The sequence below is a fragment of the Peromyscus eremicus genome, chromosome 18 (genome assembly GCF_949786415.1).
Source record: "Peromyscus eremicus chromosome 18, PerEre_H2_v1, whole genome shotgun sequence".
In the NCBI taxonomy this organism is placed as follows: Eukaryota; Metazoa; Chordata; class Mammalia; order Rodentia; family Cricetidae; genus Peromyscus; species Peromyscus eremicus.
The window spans coordinates 24,776,658-24,799,313 of NC_081434.1; the positions used below are offsets into that span (position 1 = coordinate 24,776,658).

At 35.5% G+C, this 22,656-nt stretch overlaps 1 protein-coding gene across 1 annotated transcript in view; it reads left to right on the forward strand.

Moving 5' to 3' along the window:
* Lrriq1 (leucine rich repeats and IQ motif containing 1) overlaps positions 1–22,656 on the forward strand; it is a 164,479-nt gene that overhangs the window by 23,237 nt on the left and 118,586 nt on the right. The window contains 3 exon segments of the mRNA XM_059245811.1: positions 4,339–4,491; positions 5,666–5,816; positions 21,817–22,010. Of these exon segments, the coding sequence (XP_059101794.1) occupies positions 4,339–4,491; positions 5,666–5,816; positions 21,817–22,010 (498 nt within the window).

Genomic DNA, 22,656 nt, shown 5'->3' on the forward strand with positions numbered 1-22,656 from the left:
GCTTGATTAAATGATCATTAAGGTAGATTGTACATGGTGATACCCAGCCATCATTGAAGCTAAAAAAAACTTTAGGTAACTAATATTAGATAGAACCAGGATAGATATTTAAGATCATAAGAACCCTGGTTTTCCAGAGGCCTTCGGAATTTTATTTTTGTGCTACAGAATGTCTAAGGACACTGGGTCATAAGATAACTTATCACACATGCAAACTGTGATATGTGACTATTTGGCAGAAGAGAGATAACAGTCCCATCTGTCAATGTGGAGGCAAGCTCCAACACATGTCAGGATCAGGCTCCAAATCAAAGTCCTTTTGAGGCTCAGTTGGAGTAGGAGACCGGCTTCTGGCACCATGTCCTCAAGATGGAATGGAAGGAAAAAAAAACTACCCATGATCTGTTGTGTGTCACCAGCTCCTCACCCTGAGACAGGAGGAAATGTCGATACACAGTGCCAGGGGCACTTAATCTCTATGGGCGACCAGGACTCTGAGGATTAACTTCATTAGGGGACACTGGTTCCTCCATCATGAGGGTGGGTGAAGAGTGCCCTCTTACATGGCAGAACAGGACTCCAGACAGTGAGCTATTCACAAGTGACCCCCAGATCTTCTACAGGTCTTTTTCATTAAAATATTTTTATGACTTCTTAACATTTTATGTCTTCATATTTTGTTGCCCCTATTTAAAAAGAAAATTGATAGGGTCTTGCCATGGGGCACACACTGGCCTTAAACTCATGATACTCCTACCTCGTATCCCATGTGCTGGGATGACAGGCATATACTACCATAGGGGCTAGTCCTTTTTATTGCTTTAGGTCAGGGCCTTGTGTATGCCACTCAAGTGTTCTCCCACCAAGTTACCCCCTAGACTATATTCCATTTATTATATGGACAGGTGCCTAGACAAATCAAAATACTAATAAATAATACAGTATTTTATTCACTTGGAAGTTTTTCATTAGTCTAATATATTTGACTGATAATTATTGGTGAGCTGAACAGAAAATGCAGCCTTTGTCCCTATGGAACATAAGCAAAGAAATGCTCCATAAATTTTGACTTCTGTAAATAGGATTCCTGTGTATTCTGTGAAAGGAAAATAAATTAATTGGGTTTGTTGATTTACTTCCTTTGTGTATTCAGGATAGAACTATGCTAGCAAGAGCCCTACAACTTAACTATATCCCTTGCCCTTTGGTAAGAAAAAATATTTTGAGACAGGGTCTCATGGAATTTCCCAGGCTAGCTTCAAGTTCACTATACAGCCTTGGTGGGCTGAAATCTTCATGCTCCTACTTCAACCCTCTGATTACTTGGAGTTGCCAGTCTGTACCACCATTTCTGGATGGTGATGGGGTTTAGAAGAGACATCTTGGTTGGAGAAAAACAATATAAGGAACAAGAGCTAGAACTTACGCAGTAAAATGTCATCCATTTCCTAGTCAGTGTTTGGCCATGGCTGCCAGCTCTCTGCAGCTATATATAAATCCTTTCTGTGGGTCTTCACTGGTTTTTACTTGGATGATGCTGTTTCTTGGGCCATTCCTTCTGTAGTCTCCTTTCCCTTAAGTTTTTTTCAGGCTTTTCAATATGATAGCAATAGCCATTACTTGCAAAAACTACCCTCATGTACGTATCTTAAAGCTAGTTCAGGTGACAGTTCTAGGCCTACAGTGTAGCCTACTTGGAAAGTAAAACTTATTGTTCCTTGTTACTAGTTGATCTCTGCCCTATCAGTGAGGAGAGTACGAACCTTTCTCCTGATGTTTCTTCTATTCATGCCCTCTTCTTTCTTGAGAACTCCTGTCATTTTTTACAAAACGGGAATTAGCTGTTGTTTGTTTATGCTTTTTCTGGGGAGCCCACCACCCAGCTACCAAATCCATCCCACACAGAGGAGTATTCTTAATTATAAATGTTCAGCCTTAGCTTGGCTTGTTTATTGTCAGCTCTTATTAACTTTAACCCATCTGTCTTTTGCCTCTGGGCTTTTAGCTTTCTCTATTTCTTTACACTTTTCTTTCTTACTCCGTTGCTGGTTGTGTAGCTGGGTGACTAGCCTCTGATGTCTTCCTCACCTTGTTCTTGCTCTTAGCTCTCTCCTCTCCCAGATTTCTCCTTCTATTAATTCTTTCTGCTAGTCAACCCTGCCTAACCTTTCTTCTGCCTCGCTATTGGCCGTTCAGCTCTTTATTAGACCATTAGGTGTTTCAGACAGGCACAGTAACACAGCTTCACAGAGTTAAACAAATGCAACATAGACAGAGTGACACATCTTAAAATAATATTCCCCAATAAAATAGCTCTCTTTACTTCTTTTAGAGTAATGCTTAATCATCCGAGGGTCTCCTAAAATGCCAACCAGGTCTTGTGGTTAATGTGTTGAACAAACATTGCCTATTATTCAAGTCTCTGGAGTGATGCGGTTAGCAATGGCTGGTTTGATACTTTCAATGTCACTAAAGCAACTGACGCAAGCTACATTTTTCTTGGAAGTTTCAAATATTTTTTATAAAAGTGAAAAATATGTCTTAATATGTCAAGAAAATACTGAAATACTATAAATTTTTTTTGTTGTTTCCAGAAAGTTCCTGTAATTTTTCTGTTTGACAGGTAGTTTACCATAGTGTTTTATTCAACCACTGTAACTTTCCTACTTTCTCTTGTCATTTAGCTTCACATCTCTGGGTTTATCTTGACTGCTAGCACCATCTTTGGAAGATTTTTTTAAAGGTGGTGGTGGTGGGGGGAGTATACTTCTCCTTAGGTTAAACTTAAGAATAATTCATAAATCTCTGAAAGATTATAGCAATATATATATATATATATGTGTGTGTGTGTGTGTGTGTGTGTGTGTGTATGTGTGTGTGTGTGTATTTGAGTATTTGAGAAAACCTGTATGAGTAAATGAAAAATAGTAATAATTATGAAGATAATCAATTAATCATAGGTTCCATAGATGGAACAGTTCATTCTCAAACCGCAAGAGCTTGAGATACAAATTTTCAAATATGTTTTTATATTGTCCTTAACAGGAAAATAAAGTATGACTACTGTAAACATATTTGAGTTTTGCTACAAGTTGAAACAATTCATTTTTTTTTTACAATTTATTGTTTTTTAATTTTGGAAACATTTAGTCAAACTCCTTTATGCCCCAACTGATATTTTTCAAGCTGAACAAAGTGTTGGACACATATGATTACTAATTTTATATTTACCCGAATTTAAGTGATATAAAGCAATTTAAAACATGTGATTGCTATAATACAGGTGTCAAACAATGAATATGAACACTTATTTTGATGTCATGTGTTTAGAAAACTTTAGGATAGGGTATAGGATGCATTCCTATATCACAGGAATTTGTAAATGTTCAAACAAATGGAAGGAATACTGTGAAACTCCTCATATGCAGTTGAAGGAAGATGCCTCTAATAAGGTGCTAACACGACCCTCATTCATGAATTGTAATAAAATGAAATGACAGAAATTATAGAGATTGCTCCCTAATAAGTAACTAAAATTAGATTGTGAATGTATAGTTGGCTGAAAAAGGCATGCTGTTAAATAAGGCCGGATAATGCATTTCACTGCCAGTCTACCTTTATTATTACACTTGCTGTAATTGTCAAATGTTGAACTATGCAATTCTTAGTCTAAATGTTTTCATTTTCTAGTGTATGGCCACCTTTCTAATTACAGAATTTATCTGTTTGCATTCAAACTCAATAAGAAGTGCATTGACATTGTCATTTAAGTGGATGATACATTTTCATTCCTAAAAAATTGAAAGATAATTTGTTGCATGGATTGCTTTAGGTAGTGAATACTTGAAACACTCTGAGATGATTATGAAAGTAGAACCTTTATTTACCTAATGTTTAAGAAATACTACTTTTGTTGGTTAAGCAAGAAATGGGCCAAATGTTGTCTGTCTATCTCCATCAACGTGTGTCCCTGTCAGAGATCCAGGAATCTCAATGCTACTGTTAGACACATAGCTTTATGCTATGTTATATACAGAAAAGTATTTCAAACCTGAAAACAACAAAAATTTGTTAAAACTGAGGGAGAAACTTAATAAGGGATTGTTATATTGCTTCCATGTACTTTACCTTTGATCTTGAATTGATTATGAAAGATTGCATTGACTTTCCTTGCTATATTGCAAGAAAAAGAGATGAGATAGACTGAGTTCTTAATAAAGATAGGCTTCCACATATACAATTACTTAATTGAATTTCTTAACTCCTTTGCAAGTCTAATATCATCTATATTGTGCTGTTCAATAGTGTTATTCATCACAGTCTCCTTGAAATTTCTAGGTTACAGCCATTACATTTCAGGACTTGCCTGGCTGTAGTCTTTCTACACTAGCAGAGTGCACAAATCTTCAGCTTCTGTCCCTCCGACGCTGTGGGTTAACTTCTTTGCATGGCCTGAACCACTGCAAAAAACTTAAGTACATCGATGCACAAGTAAGTTGTTTGCTTTTATTATTTACCATACAATAAATATGAAATGAATGCATGTTTAGATTTCAGACATGATCATTTTGAAGAAGCAGTAAAATAACTTCATCCATGAGGTTCAAAGCAATCGTTGCAGTCCTAAATTCCTAGGGACTGAGTGGGTATGCTGTGGATATTCAGAGCCAGAAATTAATGATTTTGTTTCATAAATGGTGTGGTCACTGTAACAAATAACAACATTCTTTAAAATAGTATTATAAAAACAATCATGTGATTTCTCGTGATTCTGCAGCCAGACTGGACTGTACATTTTATACCGTGTTGACTTGGTCTCTTTTTTAATTGTGACATATTGGTTGGATTGAGATTTTCCAAAATTTTTTTCGGTTGCCTATATAGGGATGTCTCAAAGGTTAGACTGTTAGGGATTCTTTGTTTCCGAGACTGGGAGTTTGTCCAAACATGTGCCAGTATGCAAGTGCATATCAAACATCTGTCTGCGTCATGTCACCCAGTGTTTCATTGGCTGAGCTCTGAGTTCATGTGGGAGGGAACCAGATATGTGCCAATATTGGGTTTTCAAGTTTCTAACAGACCACCAAACTAATGTTCCTTCACAATCTACCACCCAGTGTCTTTTTAATGATCCACATGTAGAAAATAGGCTCATGTCCCAAAGACCACAAAATCTCATCAGTTTGAGCCATCAGTTCATGAACTTTGCATCTACAACAGATCCTGGTGGAGGAGCAGCTTCTCAGTGCCCTTTCTCAGCTACACTTGTGAAAGCATGGTCCTTACAAGTCAGAGAGATGCACAGTAAAATGGAAAGTTATCCCTCCTCATCCTCTTAGGAATAATGTTGAGAACGGACTCAGTTAACCACCACACCCTTTCCCACCTGAAAGCACAAACAATACAACCAACACATATTCCACTGTGCTCTTTTGGGTTGTTCAAGACACTTTGTTATATTATTCTCTATATTTTTTAAAGAATATTAAGCAAATATAAAAATAGCCAACTCTTTGTGGATTAATTTCTCTTCTCCATAGTATAGCTATTTGCATGATTATTCTAGAAATTAGAAACTTATGTGTTGATTTAGACATCATATCTCAACTTTGATACTTTTGAAAGGATTAATAAAATGGTTGTACTTGTTCTTTCTTTGCTTTAGGAAAACCACATTGAGACTATCAATTGTGAAAATTTGGAAAATCTCTGTGTTGTTCTTCTTAATAAAAACCTGCTGACTTCTATTCATGGCTTGGATGGATGCACTAATATCCAGAACCTTGAACTTTCACATAACAAAATTACTCGAATAAGTAAGGTCAATTTTACTATTTAAACATTTATTTTACATAATTGTATTTTGTTTCATTCACTCATTTTAGAAGTAGTCTTTCCGAGTGCTAGGGAGATATCTCGGTAAAGTACTGACTTGTAAGCGTGAACACCTTAGTCTGGTGTAAGAAACCCTGGGGAGATATGAGGGAGATGCTCAGTGGTTAATATTCTTGCAGTTCAAGCTTGAGGACATGAGTTTGGATCAGAGAATCCGTGTCAATGCTGCTTGGGTTTGGGACCTACCTATAATCCCAGTCACTGAAGGAGGGGACAAGGGATCCTCAGTACAAGCTGGCTTGTGAAATTAGATTTATCAATGACCTCTGGCTTTATTGAGAGATTCTCTATCAATGAATGAGGTGGGAGAGCAATGCAGGATGATTCCTTCAACGTCAATCTTAGGCTTTCACAAGCACATGGATCCACAGTGTGCCATACATGTATTTGAACATGCATACAACATGCATACTACATACACATATGTGCATACACATATATACACATGAGAAATGAGAAACAGGTCAGGCTTGAGAGCATGTATTTGTAATCTCAGTGGTAAAGAGGGGAAGACACTCAGATTCTTGAGCTAACCTAGCCTCAGTAGTGAGATAGTGAATTCCAATTTAATGAAGATGCATTTCATAATCACACACACCACACAACACACACACACACACACACACACACACACACACACACACACACACACACACACAGTATGCCCCTATTCCTGATTTACGTATTTTACCATTTTAATACCTACTTAATCTGTATTGGAAACATATCATTATTTTAATGTATATTAAAACAATACAACCATGAGTACTAATGAGTAGCTGTTAGTCATCATTGAAGTTTGCACATTCCTTTCTTTGTTCTGTTTCCTACAGAGGTGAATTAAACTCCACTGGGGAATTTAAAACTCAGTTCTCTGGCCTATTTTATTGATCCTATACTTGCTACACTTTTTGGCATTTGTAGTAATATTTTCCTATTTACTTGCTGTTTGTTACTAAATAGATCACTTGAACGACCCCTCCCTCTTTCACTGAGGCTCCTAACATCGGATAGTGTATTGGTGTGAATTTCTCTTTGTCCTCCCAGTACCTCATAATTAAATGTGCAGAGCTGTGTAGCTGCAACTATGGATTTTATACTTCTAAAAAATTAACATCAGATACTCAAGGACTCTGGTAGGGACTGAACACTTAATAAACAATCAAGGGTTGCTAAAAGGTTGGGAACTTGAAAAAGGATTGACTCTGGTAGCTCTACAAATAGCTTGCACTTTTGCTTCACCCCCCCCCATGGGTATCATCTTCCCTTCCTCTTCTACCCTAGTCACGAGTAAATCTGACTGCCATAGAAATATCTGGTGGGCGTGGAGTATGTCGACGAGAGAAGTCAGCCCTCTGTCCATGTAGGTCAGGTTTTATTTAGATTCCTTGACATTCCTTCTATGTGTTTGCTTATATTTGCTTTTTCTTTCTTTGATGTGGGAAAACTTAAAACATTTGTGAAAATAGACTAATACAACAGAAAATCCATACACCCCTTATATATGTTCAGTGTTTACTTGAGCTTTACTTCTTTTTTAATTTTTAAAAGAAACCTTAAATGTAATTCTATCTCTTCATGTTTGAAGAAACAGTTTCTGAGAATGCGATGCCTCTTTTTTTTTTGTTTTGTTTTTTTTTAGCTAACCGCAGGATATTATTACACCTAGAAAGCGTAGTAATGATTCCTTGCATGAACCAATAATACATAATCCTATATTCTTATCTCTATTTCAAAAACATCACGTTTGTTTGAATAATAGCATGAATAATAAACACTTTTCATTTATCAAGATCTTGAAGTCCTATATCTGTAGCAACTCTAGTACTTGTTACACTCATGTGTTTGTTTGTGGCAAAACCTGTGTATGGCATAATTCTTCTGGCTTGGGCATGTACTTCCTTTCAGTGTCATTAAAATTGTTTCCCTAAGTGTGATATAACAGTTTGATCAAATTTGATTTCATCTGCATTGGCAAGACTTCATTATAAATACTGTTCTGTGTTCTACCTAGTCCTGGAGCAATGTCTTCTCTTGCTATGATGTCAACCTACCAGGAGTTACATTTTCAATAAACATTGAGTCTGCCTTCCACAGTAGCTATCCAATGTCAGTGACTCCTCAGCTAGTTCTGGAATTTCACGCCCACCTTCCCACATCTATGTGTGATTTTTGTCTTGTTTGACCTTGTGCAGGTCTGGTGCATACTGTTGCAATCACTAGGAGTTTGTAAGTGCAGCTAGCTGCCCTGTTGTTTTTGGAAAATACTGTTTCCTCAACGTTATTTCAAACCCATGGCTCTTACGGTCTTTCCGCCTCTTTCTCAATGATCTCTGAGCTTCTGAGGAAGAAGTATGATACGTATGTCCTACTTAGGGCTGAGAATTCTACAGCCTCCTATTCTCTATGAGTCTTGTTCAGTTGTTAATCAGTTTTAGCCACCACATTCTCTCTCTCTCTCTCTCTCTCTCTCTCTCTCTCTGTATATATATGTGTGTGTGTGTGTGTGTGTGTGTGTGTGTTCGCTAAATACAGCACATTTTAAGTGATTTTTTTTAATTCTTTAAAATTTTCACTTGTTATGGAGTTTATAACAGTCCTTTTCCATGACTGCATATTGTCTTTTCATTGTGAATTATTGACCGATGTAAGGTCAGTTAATTTGCTGTGATTTATATTGCAGGCCAAGGAGTACCTGTAATTTAGAAAAGTCAGTGTTGTACACCTTTAATATGTATAGAGTTATTTTGCATGTCTGATATTGAATATCAGTTTCTTTTTTGTCTATTATACCGGTCATTTGTATTCTCAAACATTTCATTCAAATATTGTGTATGTATTGCCATAAATACTTAAATCTTCACACATTCCTTTCTGCGGGTTCTGATATGTATTTTAATTGGCTCTGTAGTTATTGGTTACCCTTTTTCTAAAGATTTAAATTTCTTTGTAAGAATGTTTCTTATTATTCTTTCTCATTTCTCTTTTCCTTCTCATTTTCTCATAGCCACAGAAAAAACCTTGCATTTCTACTATTTAGAATATTACATGACTTTCTTGTTAGTCCTATATGATGTTAATTTTAATATATGTTTTATATGCCTTGAAAAGGAAGCTAACTTATGTTTTTCATTGGGAGACAATTTTCTTCTATAAGACGTATCTCAGTTATTTCATTTAAACTTTCTATCTATTTGATTGGTTTTAGACTGGTAGTGTTGTGTTATTTTAAATGTCAGTTAATAATAATAATGTTAATAATAATATTATTAGAAATATATTGCTTCATATAGCCTTGGATTTGTGCTCTGAGACTGAATTTCTACTGTTTCAAAGAAGCCTCTATTTAATTGTTTATTTATTTATTTATTTATTTGTTTGATTTTTTTGTTTTTTGAGACACGGTTTCTCAGTGTAGTTTTGGTGCCTATCCTGGATCTCGCTTTGTAGACCAGGCTGGCCTGGAACTCACAGAGATTTGCCTGGCTCTGCCTCCCGAGTGCTGGGATTAAAGGCGTGCACCACCACCACCTGGATGACTTATTTATTTTTATTGTGAATTTTAGCTTTAAATATTATTCTTCCGTATTTTTATCTCTAATGTCCTTGAAACTAAATCCCATTTTTCTTGCATGGCTCTTTTGTTTGCTTGATCTTGCCTATTAACCATCTTCTACTTTAAAACATTTTAAGTATCAGTGATTTAAATATTTATGTTCATAATGCACAGATTTGGAGTTACCTTTTTGATCCATGTTTAAAGTTTTCTGTCACACAGGCCATTGTCATCTGTAGTGACCAAACAACTTTTTGTTATGTTTGAGCTCTATCATCTTACTTCACAGGGTGTTCTCTCTTGCCAGAGGAAGCCTTGAAAAGTCACAGGTTGTCCACCAAGCAATTGCCTCCTCTTAGTTCCCACAAGATTGCCTTCAAATGTTGGTTCAGACTGGATTATGTCAAAATTGTAACTCATTCCCTCTTGTATTAAAGTATCAGGTTTGGAACTTTTTCGTGTGTTTCTTTTCAATAGTTTTCTGCATGCAAGGGGACAGTTGTGTTTAGGTAGCATCCATCAGCCAATCCGCTTCTGTTTTGTGTTGGGAAAGACAAATGTCTTTGTTTTTCAAAGCCATCTTTTTTTTTTTTTTCAATCATCTTAAAGGGTATACTTTAAAAATATGATTCCCTCATATTCTGTTCTAATGTTCATCTACCACATACTCTGAGACCACCTATGATTATTTCCCAAATAGAAAAATACTAAAATTGTTGATACATTTTTTGGTTTTGTTTTGAAATTCTAGTGTAAATACATATAGGAATAATGACTTTTTTTCAATGAAGGCAAGAGCCATGGTAATGTATTATTATGTGGGCACACACTAGAGTACTAGAGCAAAGCTAAAAACAAAAACAAAAAACAAGAATGAAAACAAAAACAACAAAAATACCCAGACGCCCTTTTTAAGAAGAATTGGTAGAGTCGCCATTTTTATTGGCAGTAGTGAGGTAGTAATGCTATGTGGGAATTTGTGTAAGCAATGGATTTCCTGAGACAGGGTATCTATAAGATTTATGTGAAAACTGCCACAGCTTTAATTGATGTGCCTGAGGTATCTCTGTAGTACAGAGAAAACAAGGCTAAGATGTCTTTGCTGTCTGTTGGGTGTAGCGAGACTGCTGTATTTATTGAGTGCGAGAAGAGTGTACATTTGCAAGTGCTTTCCTGAAGACCAGTGGAGTCTGTTTTTCATCTTTAGGAACAGCTTAGAAACTCCGGTCAAGCTAAGTGAAAAGATAGATTTTGTCATTTGGATGATAGATTGTTCTTAAGAACTCTCACGAACGAGCACAAAGATGGATTAGTATTTATAAGTCAGCAAGTTAGAGTTCCATTGTATAATATTTCTTAAGTAGGTGAAGTAAAATTGGCAGGGATACAACTTTGTATTTTTAGTTTCAAATTTAACTGGTTGCCAATGCTTTGCTAAACCCCCTGTCTTTGATGTAGCAATAAGCAATGCTCACTCTAACTAATGTTTATATTTTCTAATATTAGAAAATATTATAATTTTTATCTGACTGTGTTTCTTTAGATTTAAGTGGACAAGAATAGTGATTTTACCATTGATCTCTTTAAAGCAATTCACTTGAAATTAAAATCAATCACCACAAATTAAACAATGCATTATTGTAAATAGAGATAATATGAAATAATTTCAAAATAAGCTGTACTGTTAACAAAAGTAATGGTAAGTATAAGTTACGAAACTGAATTTTTATTATAAAATTTGATATTGAAATATATTGACGTGCAGTATCTATGGGTACATACAATTTTCACTATTACTCTTGAGATATACATTCAAATATAAATTGAATGACAGTACTAAGATTTCAACTTAACAAAGTACGTCTTATTTTAGTCAGTGAAGTTAAGTGATAATAAGCAGCTTTTTGGGTGAATGCATTTTTGTACAAATTGTGTAGTAATATAAAGTGCACTGTTTATGTTTTTAATTTATTGATTGATTCTTTGGGAGTTTCACATCATGTACTGCAACTCCACTCACCTCCATATCCTCCCCTCACCCCTGCAGGACCCCTCCACCCCAAAGAAAACAATAGGAAGCAAGTAAACAAGCAAATAAAAACAAGAACAAACCAAACCAAAAACAAGTTTTGAAATTGCCATGAACTCTTGGCACTGTTTGGAAAGACATTTCCATTGAAGAAGAATTTAACATGATCTGGAGTCCTTTCTGAGTGAGCACACAAATGCTTACTGCTCAAGTCATCTTTAGTGAATTCACTTTTATCAGACTAGACATTATGTTTTCTTTTTCTTGAATTTTCCATTCATAGTTTAGTTTGGTTGGACTGCAGTTAAATGGGGTGTTTGGGTCTGATTTCTATCATTGGTGTCTTCTCCTGCTTAAAATTGGGAAGACATTTGTTTTCAATTTGTGAGATGGAGAAACAATTTTGGAACGGGAGTTGGACATTGATGGTTAATGTTTCTAAAAGTGACTTACAGAGGATCTTAAGATTTTACATTTTCTTGAAGTGGGTTTCTTTTAAAAATAGGAGATGCAATAAAAAACAGGTAATTTATAATCAGGTGTCTAATCAAATATTCTTTAGTTCTTTCATTTTCATGTTCTTAATAAGTTCAACAAAACATTAAATTTATATGGTTTTTTGAAAATAACTCCATGTTCTATGAAAATAAAGCTTTGTAAGTATCATTTGCAGAAAAAATATATTTTAATGTAACAGAAATAAGCAACCTTCCTCTAAATAATTTAGTCATGTACTTCACTTTTCACATAGATACTATGTGGTAGGCACAGATGAATCTTCTTTTCCTCCACATACTTAAGAAAACCAATACCCATATACTGAGGTAATTCAGTTGAAGTTACACTGCTAGTAAATGATGTAGACAGGATTTCAGGTTTAGAATTCACTCTATTGCCTTATTATTTTTAAATGTTGGTTTAGTTTTTAAGATTACAATATAATTACATCATACATCTGCAAGACAACTCTTGAACTTAAGACTCACAGTCATTGTGCAAGACATGTCAGAAATACACCAAGATTAGCTCTTCTCCAAAATTTGTGTTTGAGTCATTGAGGGATAAGTAAAGTAAAAATTCTAGACATTTTGCTTGTAGAAATGTTTTCAGTATTGTACCATAAACTTTTGTGTCCACTAGATGGCACTAGATCACCTTTTGAAATGTGCAATGCCTTAGTGTACTGTAAAAAGTTATTGCTCAGGATTGCAAATAGAGAAAAAGCTGACCATGGGTTTTCATCTAACTCGTGACAAAATGATGGTGAGAATCTATAGTTTGGACAAGTGCCCTCACTCCTGCTTCAGTGTTCTTGTTTCTCTACATCATTTATAAGCCTTGGGAATTTTCACTGAAATTAAAACTTTGAAGCTCAGCTGAGCCTATGTGTGGGTATTCATTCATGAAAAAATTTTGCGCAGAAACACTTTTGAGGAGCTGAGAGAGCTCAGACTTCAGCGTTGTATTTACTGAAAGCTGTGTGGTTGCTTTCACATCTTTAGCTTTGCTATTTATTTCCAGTGACTGGACTGTGTTATTGGACATTGGCTCATTTATGTAAGAATGCTTTGCATTAGATATTTAAAACAGGTAGGAACACACATCAGTTATACTGTGGACTGTGGACCCTTGAGCAATAGACACACTTGGCTTAAGTTCAAGCATATTTTCCAGGACTTGGGGGCTTTAAAGAGCCTTTTAAAGAATTTCCTTATGCAATAAAGTTAGGTCTGTTTTAGGAACCCTGTATATTTATTATTGTTTCGGTCTTTTGAAAGGGATTTTTGAGTACTTTTGTGGCTGTTTGTTTTGGTTTTGATAGGGAAGAAGATCTGTCTGCTATATTGACTAGGAAAGAATACTTTTGTTAGGAGTGTGGAGCTGTTGTCTTAGCTCCATTTTTCTTTTCCTGTCTATGGGAAATCAACAACACTTTGACAAAAGCACATTTTAAGGTAAAAGGCTTATTTGGCTCATCCTTTCACCATTGCAAGGCAGTGAAGGCAGCAAGAACTTGAAGCAGCTGCTGCTCACGTTATATCTGCAGCCAAGAGGTAGAGAACACTGAGTACGTTAGGCCTGTTAAATGTGCTTTCTCTACACTTACACACTGCACAAGTCCCTGCCTAGAGCATCGTACCACCCACGATAGACAGGTCTTCTCATACAAATTACTATAATCTGGGCAATACCTGCAGATTTTCCCACAGGCCAACTTGATTGGACAATATCTCACTGAGGCTTTTCTGAGATAAATCTAGATTGTATTAACAATTAAAAGCAATCTTCGTATATGTTTTTGTTTTAGTCTCATCCATGGTTTTTTAATCAAAATTGTATGAGATAAAAGAAGAAAGGTACAAATGAACTCTAACCTCCTTCCCATCTCTATGTATCCCTTATTTGATCTGAGTATATTTACTGAATCAAGTTACTGTGTAATCAGTTATAGAAACCATTTTTTAATTTTATTAATATACTTTTCCTTAAAAATATGATCTTCCTGAAGATAACATTCAATTTCTACAGATTTATAGTTATTTAATTTCTTGTTTTATTGCATATATTTCATTAATGTCATACTTATCCTTTGGAAGTTCTCTTCTGCATACTTTAAAATACTATTTTTAATAACCTTAAAAATACAAATAATACTCCTCAATAAATAAAAGAAGCAAGCACCAGTGAAACAAAACTCTTGTCTACAGGGACTGTAGAACTCAGATGGTTCTTTTCTTGTGCTATGCTGCCGATCCATGGGATGTGGTGCTGAAAATTTTAGCATAGTAGTGCATAGAAAATTAAGGCAGTAATTCATGATAATCTCTCTCTGTCTCTGTGTGTTTGTGTGTGTGTGTGTGTGTGTGTGTGTGTATGTGTGTGTGTGCATGTGTGTGTTCATATGGAAACATATATGTCACTACTCAGGTGCTTTCAAGCATTGTTTGCTTGTTTGGTTGGTAGGTTTTTGAGAAATGGATTCTTATTTTCCTGAGACTCTCCGACAAGCTTGATTAGGCTACCCATGTAGCCGCAGTAAACGTGGGCATCTTCAGTCCTGGTATGACAAGTGTGTACGACCACAACTGACTTTCACTATATGGGATTAAACTAAATTATATATATATATATGAATTAAACTCAGGTCCTCAGGCTTACAAAGCAAGCATTTTATGAAATAAGTGATCTCCCCAGCCCTACATCAAATCTCTCAAGTTTTTTATTTTATTTTTGAGATTATAATATAATTACTAATTACTCTCTTCCCTTTTCTCCTTACAGACATCCTCATGTATCCCCTCCTTGCTCTCTTTCAAATTCATATTCATAGCCTCTTTTTAAAAATTGTTGCCACATGCATATATATTCCTAAATATAGCCTGCTCAGTCTCAATAATGTTACTTGTATGTATGTTTTCAGGACTTACCATTTGGTATTGGAAAAACAATTGGTGTGTTCTTCCTGAATACTGTTTCTCCCACTTTCAGCATTGCTTAGTTGCCTGTAGATCTTTGAACAGATGGTTGAGGCCTCATAGACTTTCCTCTGTCTGCTTTGGCATGTCTATTGTTGTCCTTGTTCAGCTCATGTCTAGGTGGTCATACGACTGAAATGTCTAGATGATCATATGAGTGAGACTGTGGATGTAGCATTTGACATTAGTAGGAGACACAGTCTCCCAGCAAACTCCCCAATCCTCTGGCTCTTGCAGTATGTCTTCCTTCTCTTCTGCCATGTTCCCCAAGCATTAAGTGTGTGATTGTTTTGTAGATGTATCTATTGGGCCTGGGCTCTACAAATCTGCATTTTGATTGCTTCTAGTTTTTTTTTTTAATAGTGCACATCTGTTGTAAGAAGTTTTGTTCATGAGAAGTGAAACTACACTTATCTGTATATACAAGGACAAGTGTTTAGAATGTAGTTAGGGGTTTTGCTGGTTTAAAATAGAGGTGGTTGTATATTCTCCTCCAAGACCCATGACTTCACTTGCCCTGCAATTTGGCTAGGTTTCTAACCAGGCATGGTTTCCCTCTTGTTGATCAAGTCTTAGGGCCAATTAGAGCACTGTTGGTTAGCACCAAGGTTTCTCTGTCACTATTACACCCTTAGTATTATTGTCCCATGCTGGTCCTGGTTGTGACTCACAGGCATTATACCTGGGTAGGACAGCTGGTTGCTTACCTCCTTTGGAAGATTGCATTGCACCTCCAGGTACCATGAAAGCTAGTCTTCAAGGAGAAGCCATTTAGGTCAGCTCTAGTCAGGGACTTCTGAGCCCTGTGTCTGAAATCCATGGTGTCTTCAGCAATAGGGACTTACTTACCTCTTGTTGGCAACCTCTTGTAGGCAACCAAGGGCAATAGCAATTGACTGTTTTCGGGAGTCTGTTAGATACCCCCTAATCAACAACTCTATAAAGAAAGCTTTTCATGCCTGGTATTGGGATGTTCTTTGGTGGTTATTGGATCTAGAAGGGAGCATTGTCAGCACAAATAGGAAAAATTTCTTTCATATATGTGTATATGTGTGTGTATGAAATTATATATATATATAATTTACATGTTATGTAGAGTTTTTAATAAATAATTAATAGAATGATTCATTTTGATTTTCAAAAATTCTTACTGTTATTTTACTATCATCCATCCTTCAGCATTTATCTACCTCCCCCTTCCCTAAAGACCCCCTTTTCCCATTTTCTTGATCAGATCCCTTGTACCCATCTATTCCCTTCTCTATTCTTTTGATGCCTATTATCTTTTATTCGACTTTAAATAGTTTTGACAACATATTTTATTCATATAAATTTATAAATAACTTTTGTTAATTAGACAAAGTTTATCACTTTTAAATATTCCTTTTCATCTCTAGTTTTCTATCTTAGTCATTGCCTCTGGCATATTCAAATCAGCTTTCTTTTGGATAGAGGGGACCATTGTACACTCTGAAACAAATACTGAATACTTGTCACAAATAGTTTTATTTTGCTGGTTATATATTAATATTGAGAGTGTGAAAAAAGAAGACATTTCATTTACTTACCTAAAATGTTAGTAAGAAAGATTTGGAAGTTATAAAATTTCTATGTGTTAGCTGTGTTTTCTAAACAAATGATATGGTGAAATGAGAGCCATTGTTTGCATATTTTTAGCTCCTAATTTCTGAGTTAACTGAAGGCACCTTTATTATTTTCCTAAGATATCAGACCTCTGAAGGTGCTCAACAATGATGGAAATTTAATCATGTACATAGTGTGCAGTGATCACTCATAATGTTTGATACTCTGTCTTCTTAAGCATTTATCATTTACCTCAGTTTGGAGCCTTTGAGCTCCTTGGTTATTACCAAAATACCCAATTAGATATTTATGGATTAATATATTTTAATGAGCATTATTTTCCTATATAACATAACCAAAATTTACCAAAAAGCATGAAATTCACAGGAAATAAAATATATAAGTAAAAATGAGTTAACATTTTAGTTTTGTGGTCTACATTTGAATGTTGCTTTTCCCACTTCATCAGAATTCCCGTCAGATGGGAACAACTTATCAGGGACTTGTTTTTATTTTGTGCTGTGAGGTATTTGCTGTGTTGCCTTCTCTTTGTTCCTCCAAACCCTCTCTTTTTATGGCAACCATGATACCAGCATCTCCTAAATCTCTGCCCTGCTTCACTATAAATGGACAGGAATTTATTTCTTTATTGAAGGAGAAGAAAATGTTTTGAAACTAATTTATGGGGATTATGGAGAAAAATATGCTCAGCATACAATATGTACTGAAAATGTCCTCATCATATAATCACCATGTGAAATGATTAATAAAAAGAAGACTTTAAAATAGTATAAAAACCAATTTATCATGATGGATTTACCCAACCATGTTTTAAACACTAATGTCTTACTATTGTGCTTTAGCACTGTATGATTACATGCATATTGGTACCCATTAGTCATCCAGCCTTTATACTGATTCCTTTGACTTCTGGCAATCACTACCCTGATTTTTCTTCTATGAAAGCAACATGTTTAGTGTCCACATATGAGTGTTAACATGGTATGTGTCATGCTATGTCTGCTTACTTCACCTTATCTAACCTCCTCCAATTGCATCAAATTTTGAATTTTATAGTTTTTGTGGATGAATAATAATCCTGTTGTTTATTGTGATGGCACCCTTTGCTTCCTTTGTCCTTTCATCCACCCACCAACATCTTGATTGATTCTCTTGCCTAACTAAGTAAACACAATAGTATAGGTATGTCTTACAAATATTTTTTTCATGTGTTGGCCTCATTTCCAGCACATATACATCTAGAAATGGATTAGTTGAGTCATGTGATTGTACTACATATAATCTTTTGAGAGCTTTCTGTATTATCCTCCATATGACTGTACTAATTTACATTCCTAACAACACTGTATCTGAGTTTCTTTTCTCCTTATGCTCACCTGCCCTTTAATATTTTTTAACTTTTTAGCGGTGATTTTATCTTGGATTAAATGCTACCTTACTGTGATTTTTGGTGTGTCTTTCCCTAATGCCTAGTGATACCGAGGATTTCTTTTTCACATAGATGTTCACTAATTGGATATTTTCTTTTGATAAATTATTATTTATAACATGCAAACCTTTTCCTCTGCTTTCTTTCCCTTTTAGTTTATCTGATTTACTCATTACATAGTTTTGGTCCAAACTTTTCATTTCATTTTATAAATTCTCTTTTAGACTTTATCCTTTATATCTGAATTATTGTCTAATTTGATTGATTGAACTTTCTGTGTACAATACATCCTTTCACATTGAGTTTTCATAGAATCATTGTGTTTTAATTTTCTGGGGGGAATTTTATTAATTTTGGGGGGCTCCGTTGATAGACAGTTATTCTTCTCCTTTGGTGGTATCATACTGTCTTCCCCCTTCATGCTTCTCAGTTTTGTGTGTTGATAGTTTGCTTCTTGTAGATGCATTGTCTTCACCTTTATTTTTTTGTAACAATTTTACCTGCCTGCAGGTATATCTTAGGGTACTGGTCTGTTAGGTTTGCGTTGCCTTGGTTCCAGATGGGCACATGGTGTCATTTCTATTAAGTTCCAGTGATACTCATGGCTTTATGCTGGGTACATGCAGCAGGGCTGTGGGGAAGGTCATACATAATGACAGGTGAGTTTAGTCTCACATGGGGATTATTATGAAAAGACCTTTCTGGGTTCAAATTAAATTGGACTGTGATGCTGAGTTGGTTTCTTCTCTTCAGAAGGCTATCCGGAACAGTCTATTCCACATCTGTTTCAATGGCACTGTCCCTCAGTAGTCGTCCCCAAATCGTCTCTGAACAGCAGCTATTTAGTCTAGTTGTTTTTAAAGATTTATTTTTAGTTGTGTGTTGGTGGGGGTGCAATTGCATGCACATGTGTGCACACACGCACCAGTGGCAGCCGAAAGAAGGTGTCAGTTCCCATGGAGCTGGACATCAGGTTGTGAGCCACCAGATTAGTTGATGCTGGAACAGAATTCTGATCTTCCTCAGGAGATGTAAATGCTCTTAACTGCTGGCCTTTGTCCATTGTGTCTCCAGTCCCTATTAATCTTTAGTTTTGATCTTTTTTGTTCTTGTAGGGAAGCATGACTGTTCTAGTTCTAGTTCTAGTGAGCGATTGTATTAGAAGTCTTCATCTGTGTCTACCGTTACTTAGTTATGATCATGGGAACTGAAAATCACGTGATATATCAATCACCATGTGCAACCTAAGCACAGGGATCTTGACTCATATTGATTCTGAAAACATGGGGTTACACTGAGGTACACCCTGGTTTCTTTGTCTATCCTACTAAATACAGTTTAAGTCACATTTTGAGATTTCTGTCACCTCTTCTGAAACTTTGTTACTTTTGCTCTTCCCCCCCACCCATATGTTAGGTTAGCTAAAAAATTTAGATTTAAAGGTTCATTCCTAATAATTAAGTATCATTAATAATTATAGTCCTATACATTTGAGTTTAAAACTACTGTTATATTCGATTTGACATACCTGTTCTTCTTTGCTCCATTCTTTTGCTTTTGCTTGGATTGATGTCTTAAGTTTATTTTCTTCTTTGTTACACATTGTGTATTATTTCACACTCCATTTACTTACTATAGATGCCACATCTAGAGTAAGATAGGCCCAGTGGACTTTTACTATTATGATTTAGTAGTATTAGTATTTAGTAATATCTTACACATGCACAACTCCTGTTACTTTATTTTTTCTCATTGTTCTTTCTACCTAAAAAATATGAATTAGTATTTCATTTAATGTAGGAATGTTTATGATCAATTGTTTGGTTTAATGTATCTAACACATATATGCATTCATAGATATCTATATATTTTAAGTATAGACATACCAGTTAGCATGTAATCCCCAGTACCACATATAACCTGACATGGATATGTATTCTCATCATTACAGCACCTGAGTGGAAGCAAGAGAATTAAGTAATTCATTTCACCCTCAGCTGTATACAGAGTTCAAGGTCAGCCTGGGCATTATGATACCTGCTCTTTCAAACATACACACACACACACATGCACATGCAGACACACACTAGATTTAGATTTGTTCAATGACTAAAACATTGTGTAGATTTACATACATTAATATATCATTGTTGTCCTTCTGTATAGCACTACTATATGAAGACAATTATGCATATTCATTTTACAGTGTCCTATGACACTTAACTGTTCACTATCCATTTAACTTACCTTCATTTTTCTACTTAAAATATCAGTGACCATTTGTATTTATACGCTTATCATTGTAAGTATAGAATGGGTTCTTAGAAATAGGAAATTGCCTTAGTTACTTTCACATTGCTGCTACAAGACACAGTGACTAGGGCAACTTAAAGAAGACAGCATTTATTGCAGATTACAGTTTCAGAACGTGAGTCCATCGTGGCAGGGAGAATGGCAGCAGCAGGCAGGCAGGCATGCACTGGAGCAGTAGCTGAGAACTACATCTGATTCACAATCACAAGGCAAAAAAAATGAACTGGGAATAAATAGTGTGGACTTCTGAAACCTCAAAATCTCAACATAGGGACACACTTCCACCAGGTCACACCATTCCAAATCAGTTCTACCAGCTGGGGACCAAGTATTCAAATGCATAAGCCTGTGGAGGCTGTTCTCATTTGAACCACCACAAAAGCTAGGTCAAAGACATTTCAGTCTTGTGAGGCTTGAAATGATCTTGCTTCCACTAAATTGAAATCTTTTGACAGTTTTTAAAGCATATTAAAAATACTTGTTTGATGGGGGTTATGATTAGGGTATGTTTTAAAATTTGATATTTGCTGGTGAACCTAACTGCTCTTACACTGACAGGATGTGAATCATGGGTCACACATCTGAGACAGAGCTTGTTGGCTAGCTTTGGATATGTTGAGAGAAGGGGACACCATGAGACAGTGTGTTCAGAAAGATAATGAAAGTCTAATTGCATAGAGTCGTCTGGAGAAACTTTTCTCCATTGCTAAAAATCCACAAGTAGTTATTCCTGTTTTCTACCTTCTGCTTTTATCTTGATAATGCTGTTAACATCTCTATAATGCAAGTTTCCAGTGATTTCTTTGCTGCCAAAGAAATGACCTTTTCTCACATTTTTTTGGTAACTATGCCTGGCATTATGCATGGCATGCAATTTATTATAAATAAAAATACCCTTTATAATTTAAAGACATATGCCATTATTATTTTTCTGTGTTTGTTGCACATTTCTAATTACCTTTTCCTCTTTGCTTCTCCCAACTCTTTGATTGTCTTGTCTACTGTTTCATTTCAGCTTCTTTTGTCAAAAGAAGCTTATTCCTGCAACTTTATGTTTCATTCCTTTACCTGTCTTGAATGATGCTTAAAAAAAGTTTTTAAAAAATGTTATTTGCCACTGAGAGTTCAAATACAATTCTTGTTGAGACTGGCAATTTTCCTTGTTTTATTGTTTGAAAATTCTCATTTCCCAACCTATGCTTTAATTATTTCCTTCAGTTTTTAATTAATATATAACTACACAATTAGCCACTATATTTTCAAGACTAGGCACAGTGTTGCCTGTCTGTAGTCCTAGCAATTGGGAGGGTAAAAATGGGACATTCAAGAGATCAATGCTAACATGAACTATGTCACAAATTTCAGGCCAGCCTGGCTTTACAAGAAAACACTGTATTAAAAAATACAAGTATGGATGTACATGTGAATTTATCCCCAAATACCAGTTTGCATGATATTATGTCTCAGGAAGAGTGTATAATACAAGTGTGATATTAGCAAACTTATCTTTCAGGTGGTTTAGAATCTTTGAAATACCTTCAACAACTAACTGTGGACCACAATCAGTTAATTAGTACTAAAGGTCTTTGTGAAGCACCCACCATCATATACCTGGATTGTTCACATAATCATCTTACTGATATTGAAGGCATTGGAAATTGTGGATTGCTCCAAATAGTAAAGTTGCAGGGAAATTACCTAAGAGAGGTAAATTGTTAAAAGTAACTGATGTCTGTAACTAATGCAGTATCTTTCTTCTAATTGAAATATCTACCATACATTTTGAAAGCTGTTTGAATGTTATCTCTTTATTTTAATTAATCAACTGTATGTTATTTCTAAGTTACCCTTTTTATTATTTAGTTTTTGGTGCCTGTATTAATTATACATAATAATGGGTTTCATTATGATATTTCCATACATGTGCACAATATATTTTGCACCAGTTATTTCTTTTTGGAACTGGATGCCCTCTTGTATCATTTTTTTTGTATGTGTTGGGGGGATAGGGACGGAGAGAGAGGGAGAGAAAAGGAAGAGAGGAAAAGAGAGGAGAGAGAGAAAACTCCCTGAGTTTCATTTAGGGCTGTGAACAGGAGTATGACTAGGGAATATTGTTTTTCCTGGAGCGTATAAACACCACTATTTACTGCATAGAAATTTTCAGAGAAGGGTAGGGCTCCATGGGACATTTCCCGTTCCATGACTAGGTATTGACAAGCCTAACTTTCAGATCTTTTGCATGTTATCAGAGCTGCTATTCATTCAAGAATGTAATAGCCATGTCATGCCCAGAAGATAGTGTTCCAAATGCTTGACCTCATTCCCTCCAGTCCCAACATTCTTTTGTTCA